Below are 16,327 nucleotides of genomic sequence, written 5' to 3'. Positions count from 1 at the left end.
TTTCCCTGATCGCTAAGGAGGTTGAGCATGACCTTAAGTGTCTTTTGGCCATTTGAACTTCTTCTGTTGAGAATTCTCTGTTCAGTTCAGTGCCCCATCAGTTAAACCAAAGAGGAGGTTTGGGTCTTTGAAAGAACTCACCAACATATGCTTAAGCTAGCAGAGTGAATGATTGGGCACAAACATCTTGTACAGGTACCTGCCGCCAAACTAGGTGACTTGTCTGGTGAAAGTGGATTTTCCTTTCTTGGGCCCTTATTTTCAGGCCTCAAAAGTTTTAGTTTATAGCTCTTTTTTTTCTCTTTTTTTCTCTCTTTTTTTTTCTGGACTGGAAGAAGTATAATTTAATAAATACTGTTTAATATTTAATTTAATAAATTTCTAGGAAAAAATAGTACTTTGTATGTATTTAATGTGTTTCATAGTATATAAAATGAATGAGGACTAAAAACTCCTCTTAGAAGAACAATTCAATGACATTTGATATGCTATGCAGTAGTTGACACAAAATGAATAATAGGCCTATATTTATTTCTTCAGCAATAAAATTATTAGAAAAAAATTGAAAATATTTTGTGAAAGTTCTAGTAAGGTTAGGAAAAGAATTCTTAAATCAGTTACCAAAGTGAAAATTCAATGTAGAATTGTTTGTAAATGTAATTCATTAAAACTAAGACTTCTGGTATTTGGAGATATTTTGAAGACAAACACTGGACACCTACTAGAGAAATATTTGCAAGCCATATATATGACAGTAATGTACATTTGCAAAATATTTAAAGCTCACAAATTCAGTTGTCAACAGACACTTAAACATCAGGCATTACTCATGTTCTCCAAATAGCTTGCAGGTTAAAGTATCATAATTATAAAATACAAATCCAGATAAGAACCAGATGGTATGTGCTTTTTACTGTTGCCCCCTCCCACCCATCAAGTAATTTTTCCACTTCTTTGAAGAAAATAAAATATATGAAAACAGAGTCCTAGAAAATGTGTTTTATGGAATTTGAAAAATATATGTACATTAAAATGCAGATGAAGAGATGAACAAATTCATTGCTTGTTAACTGAACAACATGTCTTTATTTATTGGATATCTTAAATTAAGAAGACTTTGTCAAATATATTGGTGAAGAAATTAAGAAACTAAATTTCTCTCATATACATGGTGAGAACATAAAATGGACAACTTGTAAAAGTCGCTTGAATATTTCTGACAGTAAACACTTATTTACTACTTAGTGGATATTACATACTTAAAAATTTGTGCAAGAGAGATAGAAGCTCATATTCATATGAAAATCTATATATCAAACATCATAGATGCTTTTTCTAAGAACAAACACCGGAATAAACAAATCATAGATACTATTAAAGTTAATAAGGTTTTTAAAGGATGCAATTGAAATGGATACAAAAATAACTATACTTAGTGAAATCACCCAGAAAGATACACAATACATGGTTTTAAGAATATGAATTTCTTAAATTCACACTAATAGGAAAGAGAAATCACTAGGTTGGGTAGATGTTTGACAGAAGATGGACCTTTTCTGTGCTTAAGTGTCTTCTCAAAATATGAAAGTTCTTATTCCCAGTATTTTAGAATTTGGCTACTTTGGTGTTACAACATTTAAATAGATAACCAACTTAAAAATCAGGATAAGATTGGATCTCATATAACATAAAATATCTTTTGTACCAGCAGCAGAACTTAGAGCCATATTGGGGAACAATGTGAAGATTATAGAGAAGTCTCAGAAGAAAGCAAACCCATCTTGTTCATGGTCATGGATTCCTTCTCCCAGAATTTAGAGAAAGCGTGTCTTTACTACTGTTACAGCAGGGTAGCAGTTGAGATCTGAGGGAGCTACAGAACTCCACTCTAACTTTAGTGACTGATTATGGCAGACAGCGTGCATGGTCTGTAATTCAAATATGTTCTAGTTGTTTTTGGCAAAGCATTCTTTTATTTAAAAAATGTCAAAAATGTATATCCTTAAAAGAGCATCACTTTTCATACAACATATAAAAACTATTTTGTAGTATTATTTATAAATGCAACAGCCATTATAATGAAGCCATGTGGATTAGAAACTAAAGAGAAATTTCTGTTCCTCTTTATTTTATTTTATCAGTTCCTCTTTATTTTAACTTTTTTACTGTTTTTATTGAGTTATACATCATTCTCTGCTCTCCTCTCTTTCTTCTCTCTCCTTTTCTATCCTCTCCCATGATGCCCACTCTCCCAGTTTACTCAGGAGATCTTGTCTTTTTCACCTTCTTATGTAGATTCATGTATGTCTCTCTTAGGGTCCTCTTTGTAGTCTAATTTCTCTGGAATTGTGGCTTGGAGGCTGGTTTTTCTTTGCTTTATGTGTAAAAGCCATTTATGAGTGAATGCATATTATATCTTTCTGAGTCACCTCCCTCAATGTTGTTTTTTCTAGATCTGTCCATTTGCCTGCAAATTTCAAGATGCCATTGTTTTTTACTCCATTGTATAAATGTACCACATTTTCTTTATCCATTCTTTAGTTGAGGGGAATCTAGGTTGTTTCCAGGTTCTGGCTTTTACAAAATAATGCTACTATGAACATAGTTGAACACATGTCCTTGTGATATGATTGAGCGTCTTTGGGGTATATACCCAACAGCGGTATTGCTGAGTCTTGAGTAGATTGTTTCCTAATTTTCTGAGAAATCACCATATTGATTTCCAAAGTGGCTGTACAAGTTTGCACTCTCACCAGCAATGGAGGAGTGTTTCCTTACTCTACATCCTTTCCAGCATAAGCTGTCATCAGTGTTTTTGATCTTGGACATTCTGACAGGTGTAAAATGGAATGGAATCTCAAGAGTTGTTTTGATTTGGATTTCTGTGATGGCTAAGGATTTTGAACATTTCCTTAAATGTCTTTCAGTCCTTTGAGATTTGTCTGTTGAGAGCTCTCTGTTTAGGCTACAGCTCTTAATTGAAAGGGAAATACATTTATTTTTAACTAAGTATAAATGACCATATCCTAGAAACAGATTTGATTAGCCTAGAATAACATATTCCAACAAAGACATTGTTACATGTACTGTTAAAAATCACACAGCAAAAGTCATAGATAAGACCTTTTCCAGATACAGTAGTGGGGACATCACTAATGTAGATTATAGCAAATGGCTTTTAAGAGGATTAAAAGTAGTTCATTATGTCTCTGAATCTGTAACAGTCTCTTTTCAATACCAAAGTCTTGTCAATCTGTCAATTTGGTGACTCTTTTTGGTTTTTGGGGACAGGGTTTCTCTGTGTAGCTTTGGTACCTGTCCTGGAACTAGCTCTTGTAGACCAGGTTGGCCTGCCTCTGCCTCCCAAGTGCAGGGATTTAAAGGCATGCACCACAACCGCCTGGTGACTTTGTAGAATCTTTAAAGAGTCTACAAAATTGAATCTCCCCCTCTCTCTGTCTCCCTCCCTCCCTCCCTCCCTCCCTCCCTCCCTCTCCTGCCTGCTCGTTCTCCCATCTCCCTTCCTCCCTTCCTCCCTTCCTCCCTCCCTTCCCTCTGCTCCCCTTCCCTCTGCTCCCCTCCCTTCCCCTTCCCTTCCCTTTATTTCTTTCCTGTTTCTTTTTTTTTCTTTTTCTAGAAGCTAGATTATCTTGATGAGCCAGTTTGAGGTTACTTACAGGAGCACGGTGACTCAAAAGTAGCTATATTATATTTTAAAAAAAAATCCTAATTTGGTATGGGTGAAACCCTCATGAAAGCGTCATCAGTGGATTCCTACCCTTAGTTGTGCTTATCTCTACATATTCTAGGATTATATTTCAAGACTTTGTGCAGGTGGGGGTCACAAGGGAGTAGTAACTGAAGTCCCAGGGGACGGTCTGGTGGCCTTCCACATCTCATGCTATGTATGCTGCATTAGCTGCCTTGCCATCGTTATCCTAGCTGTCAGTGTATTGTTTGCTGATTTGTTGCCATGTCTCTAAGCTAAGGTACCCTGTAGGTTATTATAGTACTCTGCTCCTTGGTGCATGGTAGTAATGTTTATAAAACGATGTTCTTTCTGGAGCAGAACATTGTACCTTCTTGGAGAACTGGTCCCTTTGACATTTATAATGCCACTGAAACTGGTAGAGCTACTGGATATGTTGTCATTGTATATCTCTCACTAACCCTTTGCTTTTAATCTGTTTGTGTCTTTATAATTGAAGTGACTTTCTTGTTTTTCATTTTGTTTTTTTTATTCATTTTGACATTTTTTTTCTTGTTCAACTTTCCAACAAGTTACATCTAAAGTTACTGTTGATATAGTTGGATTAATGGGTTTATACCTATATTGTGTAATATGTATTTGATGTTTGTCTCTGTTTTCTATTGCAGAGCTCCTATAATAATGAAATTTAATATGACAGAATTAATTTTTGTTACTCATGATGAGTCCCTTTGGTAGTTTGAATTTATACTATTGAGGTGACAGGGAAGGATCACTAGATAGGTCTCAGGATGGACCAATCACCAGAAAGACCAAGTGGTTAGAATATTAGAAAATTGGAACCTCCAGCCCCCACTCATCAGTCTCTAGGAAAGGTTATAGTCTTGGAAATCTAACTGTAAGAACTCTTAGGGCAACTTGATGAGCTTCTTCATTAGTAAAGAGGTGAATTTGATATACTTATGGCATATCCAGAGAGGATGTAGTAGCTGGTCACTATGACCAGCTGAGCAAACTCAATTCTGCATTTCCAGGTTTGATTTCAAAGTGCTCTTCATATCCCCAACTCTTTTTCAGCTTTGTTGACTGCAACACATTTTTCTCTTTGGGGCTGATTCCACTGACTCTTAGTAGCTTTCCTCAACAGGTATTCCATGAGCCTGACATTTCCAACAATTTGGGGTCTTCAAGGCAATACAGACTTTACCTTCACAGCTTCACACAGTGACCTCTATGGGCCTCCGTACAGGGACATACCTGACACATGCATCTTTCCTTAGTCATAGAGGGAGATTGTACAACCTCTTTCTTGCATTCTTGACTCTAAAGCCAGAACCACATGGCTGAAGCTTCTAAGTTCTGCTGCTAGATGCTAGGCCACATAATCTACATTGCTCTCAGTTTCACTGTTGTCCCTGTTCCTACTATGATGACCCTAGGCTGTAGGCCCATGGTGCTTAGGATGGCCCATTAAGCCCCACTTAAAATGTCCAGTTGTTTTTCTAGCTCAAAGTCCCATCATGTTCCATATTTCTGCAAACTAAAGCATGGTCAGGCCTATCACACCATACTCCAGTCCCAGGTGTCAACTTCTGTTTTAGTCAGTGTTCTGTTGGTATGAAGAGACACCATGGCCACAGCAACTCTTATAAAGGAAAAATTTAATTGGGGCTGGCTTTTACAGTTTCAGAGGTTTAGTCAGTCCGTTGTCATGGCAGGAACCATGCCAGCATGCAGGCAGACATGGTGCTGGAAAGGTAGCTGAGAGTTCTACATTTGGATCGCCAGGCAGCAGGAACAGCAGTGCCACTCCTTAACGACCAAGTATTCAAATATATGAACCTATGGGGTCCATTCTTATTCCAACCACATAGGTCACAACCTGGACCTGTAAGTGTAGAAATGATGAGCATTTTTATGTGATTAGACTCTTTAATTTGTGGAATCATCTCTATCTCTAGATATAAAATATTGGCCTGGGATTGAGTCCTAGGATACCCATTTGATGTTCACTGAAGAACTACTTAACTGTTGCATAGAAAACACAACGATACATTTAGTTGTAGAGGGTTTCATGTTGAATGCAAGAAAAAGCTTTTTGAACTTTTTGGTGTTATCATATTAACTATTTTCAATTTGTTGGACCTGTTTCTTTTAAAAAAAGTTTTTTGCATTCTCTGGTTTTCATTGAACATTTCGTATAAGTTTTGTTTTTTTCTTTCATATTAATTATACTTTAAATGTCGTCTTAGAGTTTGTGGTATTCACTTAAATCTAATCTAAGTCCATTCAGATGACATTCCACTGCTTCATGGGTAACAGCAATACCAGTATCTTCTAGAAAGGTTGTGTTTTCATTTTCACCTGAGGAGTGAGCTAGTGCATTGTTGCTGTTAATGTTCAGAACAAACAACTTTCCATTAGCTTATTTAAAAATAATGAAAATAAAAGATTGGATTTTACCCTCATTACTTTTTTAATTTTCCTTTTCTCTTAAATCCATTTTTAGTACTCTCTTTAAATGAGTCTACTGGCAGCATTTCTTGTTAATTTTTATTCATATGAGAGTTTTCAGTTTTTTTTTTTCGGAGCCTGACCCCATTTGAAAAATTACGGAGATACAATATATATGTTTACCATATATAGATACATTATATATAAACACACTATATATGTTAGGCAGGGTGGCTTGAAGACACCGAAATTCCCTTGGCTCTGCCTCCCAAATCCTGGGATCAAAGGTTTGTGCCACCATGCTAGTTTCAATATTTATGTCCTTAACTATGTTACATGTGTATACCTCAGTGTCACTAAATTCACAGTGTATTAGAGCATTCAAAGCTATCTACCTGTAGAGCAAGTCAAACACTATCTATTAAGCAGTAATAACTCATACTCTACTATCTTCAGACCCTGGTAGTGATTGTATTTGCCCTGTATTTTACTAGCTTCTTTCAATGTGTCCTTACAGTTTATCTGTCTTGTAGCATGAATTTAAATCATTTTTTAAAAAATGAATAATCCTCCCCCCCTCTCTCTCTGAGAGAGAGAGAGAGAGAGGTTTTTTTCTCCATCTGTTGATGAGTAAATGAGTTACTCTGTCCTTTGGAATAATGCTACTGTGAATGTGACTATTTTTTTTCTCATCCCTGCTTTCAGATACCTTGGTTACAAACCTAGAAGTAGAATTAATGAATCATATTTCCACTTGTCTTTGTGTTTTGATTATCTGCTTAGAATTTCTTTTCCTGTGCTTTTGCTTTTTAGCTTAATGTGTGCCTTTAACACAGCATATTATTGTATACTGTTTATCCATTGACTAGATCCATTCTGCCAGTTTATGTCTGTTACAGAGTGCTGGAACCCAGGGAGTTGTGCATGTTGAGCAAGTGCTTTAGAAGTAAGCTCTATCCCAGCCCTTACTATTTTGAGTTTGGGTCTCACTATGTATCTCACACTGGTCTTGTTCTTGCTGTGTATTAGTACCTCAGCCTCTGGTCTCCAAAGTCCTAGATTTATAGATGTTTGCTTCCTGCTAACCTGTTTGTGTTTAATTAAAGTGATAGGGAGTAAGTCTGTGTTCTCATTTTACTATTATGTTATACATATGTCATAACTTTGAGTACATGTTGTGTATGTACAGTGCATGTACTTCTGTGTGTGTGTGTGTGTGTGTGTGTGTGTGTGTGTGTGAGCTCACAGGACAGAGGAGGGTATCAGGCATCCTTCTTTTACTTTCTGACTTTTTTTTCTTGAGTTTCATGGAGTCTGGAGTGTTTTTCATCTAGGCTGGTGGTGAGCAAGAGATTCTCCTGTCAGACCTTCTTAGACTGTACAGAAGAATTAACATGGGCTAGTAAAAATAATTTCTATTTTCAGTTATGACAATTATTTTTCTATGATGTCATTTTAAGATGAAGCATATTTAACTTAAAAATGAAATACAGTTGAATATATTGTTTTCTTTTTTTCTATTTTTTTTAAGGAGCTGTGGTCCTCAAGAACCTTGAAATTAAAGAAAATGCATTGGTAGGTCTTGCTTATGAAATTTTATACTAGTATATTTAATTAATACATTAATTCCTAATTTAACATGCCACCTTAAATTACTTTACCTATGAGAAATTTTTTTTTTTTTTGGTTTTTCGAGACAGGGTTTCTCTGTGGCTTTGGAGCCTGTCCTGGAACTAGCTCTGTAGACCAGGCTGGTCTCGAACTCACAGAGATCCGCCTGCCTCTGCCTCCCGAGTGCTGGGATTAAAGGCGTGCGCCACCATCGCCCGGCTCCTATGAGAAATTTTGATGGTTATTTTCATACAATATGAACTTTGCAAAGTAGATCTAAATTCTTAAAGATAGAAACTGTCAGTGTAGTTTTTATTTACTTAAAATATTTGTATTTTATTTATTTCTATAGGGTATTACTTTGTAGTGTTTAACTTGTCTTCTAGTTTATTTAGCATCGTTCTAGTATGTTAAATTCCATGGCATGAATTATATTCACAGTCTTTTGCAACTCTTACAGCATCTATTTCCACAATGATTTCACATTGCTAAGAGAAACTCTAGCCACATTTGACAATAACTTTTTTCCTCACTTTTCACTGGTCTTGGGAGTTTTCTTCATTGTACCCTGACACTGTACTCACTAAATAATTTTCTAAACCTTGTTTTCCATCTCCATAAATTTACTTCATCCAAATGGTACCATGTCATATTTGCACATTACTCTTATTTTGTTTCACTTGGTGTAATGTTTTCTTGGGTCATCTATGTCATAGCATGTACCACGGTGTCATTTCTTTTCATGACTGAATATTCTCTCTATATACCACATTGGGTTCTCCATTCAGTCTTTCTTCCCTGCAGCTTTTGATGAACACTTAGGTTGTTCCCACCTTTGGGTTCTTTCAAATATGTATCTAAGAACGATTTTCTGGTTTTTCTAATTCATTTAGGCTTTTTCAGAATGAGCCAAGTTTTTTTTTTATTTGTTTTTTGTTTTGTTTTTCCTACAGCTGTGAAATCACTCTATATCCCTTTCAACAAGCTCTAATTTTGTGACATTTCCCAAATCTTCTAAAAATTACTACTCTCTGTTTTACACATTAGCTGCCACCTATGAAGTAGTAAATGTCTTTCTTGATTAGCAGTTCTCAAGTAACTATTATTTCCTGAATAGTTAGTGATATTGAACATTTTCTCATTAGTTGTTACTGTTTTCATATGTTTATTCAATGTGCTGGGATTAAAGACATGAGCCAGATTGCCTTTATTTTTCAAAATAAAAGTATACAATTTATTAAAAAACCACCCACAAAAGTCTGTATAACCAACAATGATACCACTTGCAAACACTTAAGCAAATTCATGACAAAGATTTAAAATGTATTTTCAGTTGCAGTATTGATTTAGCCTTATTCAGAACAGGTTTTTTAAAGAAGAAATTTTATGCTCAAAGCAAGTAAGAAATATAAAGTATAATAGATAATTTTGACAGCTATTGTTACATTTATTTTCCAATTCTAGTACATTTGAACAAAGCATGACATTTCAGTGCATTTTGCTAATTAATGTGAAATCATTTACAATGACTGTGCACCAAACTTTAGCTTCATTGATCTTTCATGTAACAAGTAATGAATACTCAAAAATATTTCAGTACTAATAGTGAGTGTTCTGTTGTATGCAGAGAACTCAATATTGAGCATGTATTAAAAATAAATATGCAAATCATCATGATTATAATTATCTCTTTGCCTTTTATGTGGTGAAGTGTTTTCCCTGTTTCCTACATCTGTGAGTGTTTTAGTTAGGGTTACTTTTGCTGTGTTGAAACACCAAAGCAACTTTGGGGAAGAAGGGATTTATTTGACTTACACTTCCATATCTCTCTTCATCATTGTAGGAGGTCAGGACAGGAAGATCAGAGCAGGAACCTGGAGCAGGAGTTGATGCAGATGCCATGGAGGAGTGCTGCTTACAGGATTGCTTCCATGGCTTGCTCCACCAACTTATTTTATTATTATTATTATCATTATTATTGTTATTCGAGTCAGTTTTTTTTTATAGCTTTGGAGCCTTTCTGGAGCTCTCTCTGTAGACCAGGCTGGCCTCAGGATCCATCTGTCTCTGCCTCCTGAGTGCTGGGACTAAAGGCGTGTGCCACTATCGTCTGGCCAGCCTACTTTTTTATAGGACTCAGGACCACCAACTAAGGAATGGCCCCAACCACAATGGGCTGGGTCCTCCTACATTAATCACTAATTTAAAAATTGCTCTGCAGGTTTTCCTATAGCCCCATCTATGGAGGCATTTATTCTGCTTAGGTCACCGTCTCTCAGGTGACTCTAGCTTGTATCAAACTGATAGAAAGACTAACCTCTGTCATTGATCTAAAAACACATCCCTGTTAAGCCACAACCTTTCTTTTCTTGTTCATCCCTAAGATTTCACATTAATAATGACATCACAACATAAACTTTCAAACTTAAAAGTCATGTGGATTTATACAGTAAATCCCTAAATGAGTGAGAATGAACCAAATAGAAATTCACATTGATCTCTGTCTCTAGTGGAATCACACTATTTTCTCCTCAGAGAACATTTTTTTTTATGATTTCCTAGTAACGCAACTATATCATCCACTCACACATCACAATCCAAAGGTTGTCCATAGTTTTTACTTTAAAATCATTCCTGGAAAAATATTTCTCCTAAAGGACTTACCACAATTTTAACTCTATAAAGGCTTAAAAATGACTCTACAGTGCAATAAAAAATTTTACTCTTAACACTGTGCTTGTAAAGTTGAATAGTAGCCGTTTTATCATCGCACAAATAGGCATTGAAGACATTTGCCAGCGTCATCAAGAGTGTGGTCTCATTTGAATATTCTGTATTATTTGGCCAGTTCCCCCTTTTTTGTGATGTAGAATATATTCACCAGTGCTCAAAATATACTACCTCCATGTAGAGAAGCTGATAAAATAACAATATAGAGAGGCTACTAGGAACTACAGGTGCAGCTCAGTATTCTTAACTCTCTAGGCAAAGATAAATTTGCATCAAATATTTTTATGTGGCTACAAAGTAGAAGGGGGAAAAAGTGACAAATCTAATAATCTAGAGAAGGTACAATCTATTAGTGATAGCAATGATTTTGTATATTTCTCATGGAGGGCTAAGAACTAAAATTGTTCAACTAGCACCCATTTCTGTAAGAGACAAACTTTCTTTTCTTTTAGATTTTTAATTTATTTTTATTAAATATACAGTATTCTGCCAGAAGAGGAGACCATATCCCATTATAGATGGTTATGAACCACCATATGGGAATTGAACTCAGGACCTCTGGAAGAGTAGCCAGTGCTCTTAACCTCTGAGCCATCTCTCCAGCCCTAAGTAGTAGATATTACTTTGATTGCAAGGAATTGACTCCAGAAGTCCTATTTAAAAAACAATTGGAGAAAAGATTATTTTGCGCTTCTGTTTTAATAGTGAAGAGATATTCTATTTTTTATTTGTTTGTTTGTTTTTCACTGAACAGGATGGTTCACACCTAAAATCACAGCAGTGGGGACTGAAGCCTGTTCAGGTTACATAGAGTTTTCCAGTCCAGCTAGAGCTATACTGTGAACTTGTCTTAAAAAACAAAACAGAACAAAAAAACAAAAAACCAGAAGTTTGAGCTTGTTGGCTCATGCCTTTAGTCACAGCACTCAGGAGGCAGAAGCCCGATTATCTTTACATTTAAAAATTATCTGGGCAGTTGTGACACACTCCTTTAATTCCAGCACTTGGCAGGCAGAGGCAGGCGGATCTCTGTGAGTTCGAGATGTCTGGTTTACAAGAGCTAGTTCTAGGACAGGCTCCAAAGCTACAGAGAAACCGTGTCTCACAAAAGCAAAAATAAATAATAAATGAATAAATAAAAATAAAAATTAGGTTTTTTTGGTGTGATTGACATTTTTGAGATTTTTATTTATTCTGTATACTGATCCCTGGTAAGCTACTTGATTTTTGGCTTATCTGTTGATAGTGTTCTTTGATGTATAAATATTTTTAATTTGATAAAGACCAGTTCATCCAGTTTTCCATTACCTGTGCTTTTGTTTTCATATCCATGACATCTGTCATGAAGATTATTTCTTTTGTTTTCCTCTAAATCAGTAGTTCTCAACTTTCCTGATGCGGTGATCCTTTAATGCAACTCCTCATGTTGTGACCCCCAACGATAAAATTATTTTTGTGGCTAGTTCATAACTTTAACTTTATGAATCATAATGTGAATCTGTGATATTTCCAGTGACTTTAGGTGGCATCTGTGAAAAGGTGTTTAGTCCCCAAATTGGTTTCAGCCCAACATAAGTTGAGAATCCCTGCTCTAAACTATAAGGGTTTAGATTTTCTGTTTAGTTTTGATTCATGTTGAGTTTTACATATTGCTGTATAGTACAAAGACCCAGCTTCTTGTTCATACTATTGGCAAAGAAAAACAGTTTCGAAATTATTTTTTTGTAAATTTGAAATTATTATTTTGTAAAATGCCAATTTTGTGAATTAAAGTCTTAATTTTTATAAAAGCTCTTCTGTTCAGTATTAGTTTATGCTTAACTATTTACTTTAAAAAGAGTCTTTCTGTAATTAAATCATGAAATTTAAATGAATACTGAAGATAATCAATATGCAAAGTAATTGAAATACCTATAAATGATTTTAGGAACAATATAATTATATTGTTGAATTTTATATGCATTAATTTTTTTTTTACGAATTTACTTTATAGAGTGAATTGGATGTACCATTCAAAGTTAAGGTTGGTCATATAGGTAAGCCATATTTATCACTGGGGTGTTCTCCTTGTTGGGCAAGCAACTTACATAATTAAACTGTTGTTGCTGTAATGTGAACCTCCTAATGTTTATGAGCATTAATTTAAAATATAAAATTTGTGTGTTTTGTTTATGTACAATTTAATTGCGTAACTTAAAAATATTGTGGGTTAATGTACTACTTGAACAGTAGTTGCTCATTTTAGTAGGTCTTAAAGTTGAGTTGAGAGTCAAAGTAACATCTGACAGGCCTGAAGGAACTATGGAAACTGTGTTAGTTTCTGTCTAGTTATGTTTCCGATAGTGTGATCAGTATGAGATGCATGACATAAAGGGTTTGGGTCACCCGTACACTGTATCTAGCGACCAAAATGGAACCTTGACTGTGCTATAGAAATTGTCCCAGGTTTTTTATTCTAGAAAATAAAGTGCTGTTTGTTTGTTTGTCTTTTTAAATACATGTTTGTAATTCATTAAAGTATGAGTTTAAATTAAAGTATGAACTTAAAGTAGTTCATTTGTTGGTAGAACAGAAACAAACTAAATGTAAGAATATAACATGTTTAATAAAATTGTCTCTTAGAATTCTTAGTTTATTCTGTTGTGCATTAATTTAAATGTCATAAAGGTTGATATCATAGTGTCTTAAATTGAATCATTTCTTCCTTTCTGTTTGTCTGTCTGTCTCTTCCTATAATAGAATTTATTTTGTGTTATTGAAGCTGTGAAAATATCTGAGAGCTTATATAAAAATATTGTGATGATGGTCTTCACAATTTTGTATATTGTTCTTAGAGTTTTTATTAGACCATATGCCACAGGAAATTTTTATTTGATATTTTTAGAATCTAAATTCCGTCCTGTCCCTCTGAAGACAGTTTAGCATAATAAGAATGGGAAAATACCACCGGGTATTTTCCTTCTGACATCTTAATTATTACATAGTTCTCATAGTTTGTATTGGTAATTTTTTAAAGACTTGTAATCATGGTATAAGGTTTTTTCATAATCTAAGTTGATTTGACTTCATTTACTTCTTTACTATAACGCAATCTGACGAATACAAAGTTGGATGGGATAATCCTATTATTATATTGTAAAAGAACCTTACAATACATTTCTTGTATGTTGCTTTTAGACATTGGCCAGAAATCACCTAAGTTTTACACAGATTATGGTTGAATTTCAGTGTTTGTCGATATGCCCTCAATTCAAGAAAAATATTAAAATAGACCAAGAGGGTCGAGAGTCTCACTCGTTTCTTTTCTCATTGCTATGACAAAGTGCCTGATATAAGCAACAAGGAAGGGAGGAGGGAGGGAGGGAAGGACGAAGGAAGGAAGGAAGGGAAAGTGGAAGAGTGTAGGTGAAAGTTTCCATCCTGCCTGGTTCCACAATAAACACACAGAAACTATATTATTTGCAATACTGTTTGGCCAATAGCTTAAGTGTATTTCTAGCTAGCTCTTACATCTTAAGTCAACACATTTCTATTATGTTGTCTGAGGTTTCTGTCTTGCCCAGTTCCCATAGTTATTAAGTTCCAAAGAAATCACACAGAGGTCTACATTAATTATAAACTGATTGGTCCATTAGCTCAGACTTCTTATTAACTCTTATAATTTATATTAGCCCATTATTCTTATCTGTGTTAGCCACATGGCTCAGTACCTTTTTCAGCGAGGATGTCTCATCTTCCTTTGGTGGATGGACAGTACTGCGGAGGAATGGGCTTCCTTCTTCCCAGAATTCTCCTGTTCTCATTGACCAGCCTCTACTTCCTGTCTGGTTGTCCCGCCTATACTTCCTGCCTAGCTGCTGGCCAGTGTTTATTTAAAACATAATTGACAGAATATAGACAATTGTCCTGCACCACTATTACTTTATATTTTACCATGAGGCTTATGGCCTACTGGCAAAGTTCCAGCTGGCAACTCGTGTCTTTCTCCTCTGGTGGCTACATGACATCTCACTTTCTCACTGACTCTGCCTGCTCTTTCCTCCTCTATCTGCTTGGAACTCCCGCCATTGGCTGAAACAGTTTTATTCATTAACCAATAAAAGCAAAACATAGAAGTTTATACACCATTTCCTCTTCCTGTTTAAATAAAAGGAAGGTTTTAAGTTTAACATAGTAAAATTACATATAACAAAACAAGTATCAAGCAAGAATTACAGTTACCTTATTTATATCTATCTTTATCATAACTAGGGAAAACTCTATCTATTCTTCAACTCCATCAAAGACTCCAGAAGGATACAATATTACCTAAATAAACAGGAAGTGAAGTTTGAGCAACTTCCAAAAGTCTAGAATTGACAGAGACATCTCCTTACCTGGACAGTCACCCAAAGTTCTTCTGTACTATTGGGGCATCCATCCATAGTATCTGACAGACTTTTCCATGAAGCAGAAAAGTTCAAAAACAGTTCCACCTATATTGACAGTTTCTTCTGGTCCTGCAGAATATCTGGCAGACTCTTTTATGAAGCAAGAACCCCGAAGGATCAGAAGGGTTTATTTGGTTTGGCTAAGGGTGCATATCAGCATGATCAGGAAGGGATGGCAGCAGGAAAATGAGGTGGTTTGCTACATTTTGTCTAGTCAGGAAGGAGAGAGGAATGCTGGTGCTAGCTCTCTCTCTTCATTATTCATTGTGGGATTGTATTGCTCACCTTTCAAATAGGTCTTCCATCTTCTGTTAAACCTCTCAAGAAATGTCCTCATGGGCACTCCTAGCAGCTTGTTTCATAGTGGTTCTCAATTCTGTTACATTGGCAATGTAACACATCACAGTTTTGATCCCAGCACCATTGTATAAAACTATATAAAAACAAGTATCTTGTATTTGTACACACATATAAGAAGAGTAGTTAGACCTATTTTCTTTAAAGTTTACCTTCTTTGTTTTTCTTTTTTTAAAAAATGGCAATAAGTTTTCAAGACAAACAGAATCAGCTGAGATGTTATTTGTGTACTTTTCACATAGTTCCTGTCGTTCTTTAATATTATATTTGCAAGGTTCTTTTATTGTATTTTTACCAATTAGTATATTTCTTAATGTATTTGCTGAATGAAAAAGTACCCATTTTAAAATGAGTTATATAGAAGTGCAGTCAATTATATAGAAATGTGTGATTACCTGACATAGGTCGCTTGTTTTACTGATCTTCGAAGATTTCCTCTAAAGCTTTATAAGAAAGTACATTGGTAGACATATGTTTAATGAGCAATATTCTTTTTCTTATTATTTTAATATAGGTAGTCTTACACTTAAAATTCCATGGAAAAATCTTTATACTCAACCAGTTGAAGCTGTTTTGGAAGAAATCTATTTACTTATAGTGCCTTCTTCTAGTAAGTCATTTAAAATTTATATTTTAAATAGAAAAATGTATATATATATTTTTATTCCACATACTTTTGTTGAAGTTAATTTAGGATTTTAATTTGGGATTTGTAGGTTCAAATTGAATTGCTTTTTTAAGTCTCGGTAAATTTTGTTTGAATTATTGATTATTTTCAAGGATTATTTTTGGTATAAGTATATTTAAATTTATGATAACTGAAATTTTTTTCACATTTTCTTCAGGAATAAAATATGATCCTATCAAAGAAGAAAAGCAACTCATGGAAGCAAAGCAGCAGGAACTAAAAAGAATAGAAGAAGCAAAGCAGAAAGTAGTTGATCAAGGTAAACTGTCAGTAAACAGTGGTAATAAAGGGTGGAAATATTGTAATAGAATATTGATTTCCAATGGATGTACTGAGATTATGGTTTTT

At 34.9% G+C, this 16,327-nt stretch overlaps 1 protein-coding gene across 2 annotated transcripts in view; it reads left to right on the top strand.

Moving 5' to 3' along the window:
- Window positions 1–16,327, top strand: part of Vps13a (vacuolar protein sorting 13 homolog A) — a 221,262-nt gene that overhangs the window by 14,107 nt on the left and 190,828 nt on the right. For both annotated transcript variants that reach the window (XM_005352017.3, XM_026781029.1), the window contains exons 2-5: window positions 7,695–7,738; window positions 12,498–12,540; window positions 15,806–15,901; window positions 16,137–16,238. In XM_005352017.3, the coding sequence (XP_005352074.1) occupies window positions 7,695–7,738; window positions 12,498–12,540; window positions 15,806–15,901; window positions 16,137–16,238 (285 nt within the window). The remainder of the gene's footprint in view (window positions 1–7,694; window positions 7,739–12,497; window positions 12,541–15,805; window positions 15,902–16,136; window positions 16,239–16,327) is intronic.

This window comes from Microtus ochrogaster, chromosome 8 (assembly GCF_000317375.1).
Source record: "Microtus ochrogaster isolate Prairie Vole_2 chromosome 8, MicOch1.0, whole genome shotgun sequence".
In the NCBI taxonomy this organism is placed as follows: Eukaryota; Metazoa; Chordata; class Mammalia; order Rodentia; family Cricetidae; genus Microtus; species Microtus ochrogaster.
The sequence above is the reverse complement of the archived record's forward strand: the minus strand, read 5'-3'. Positions and strand labels throughout refer to the sequence as shown.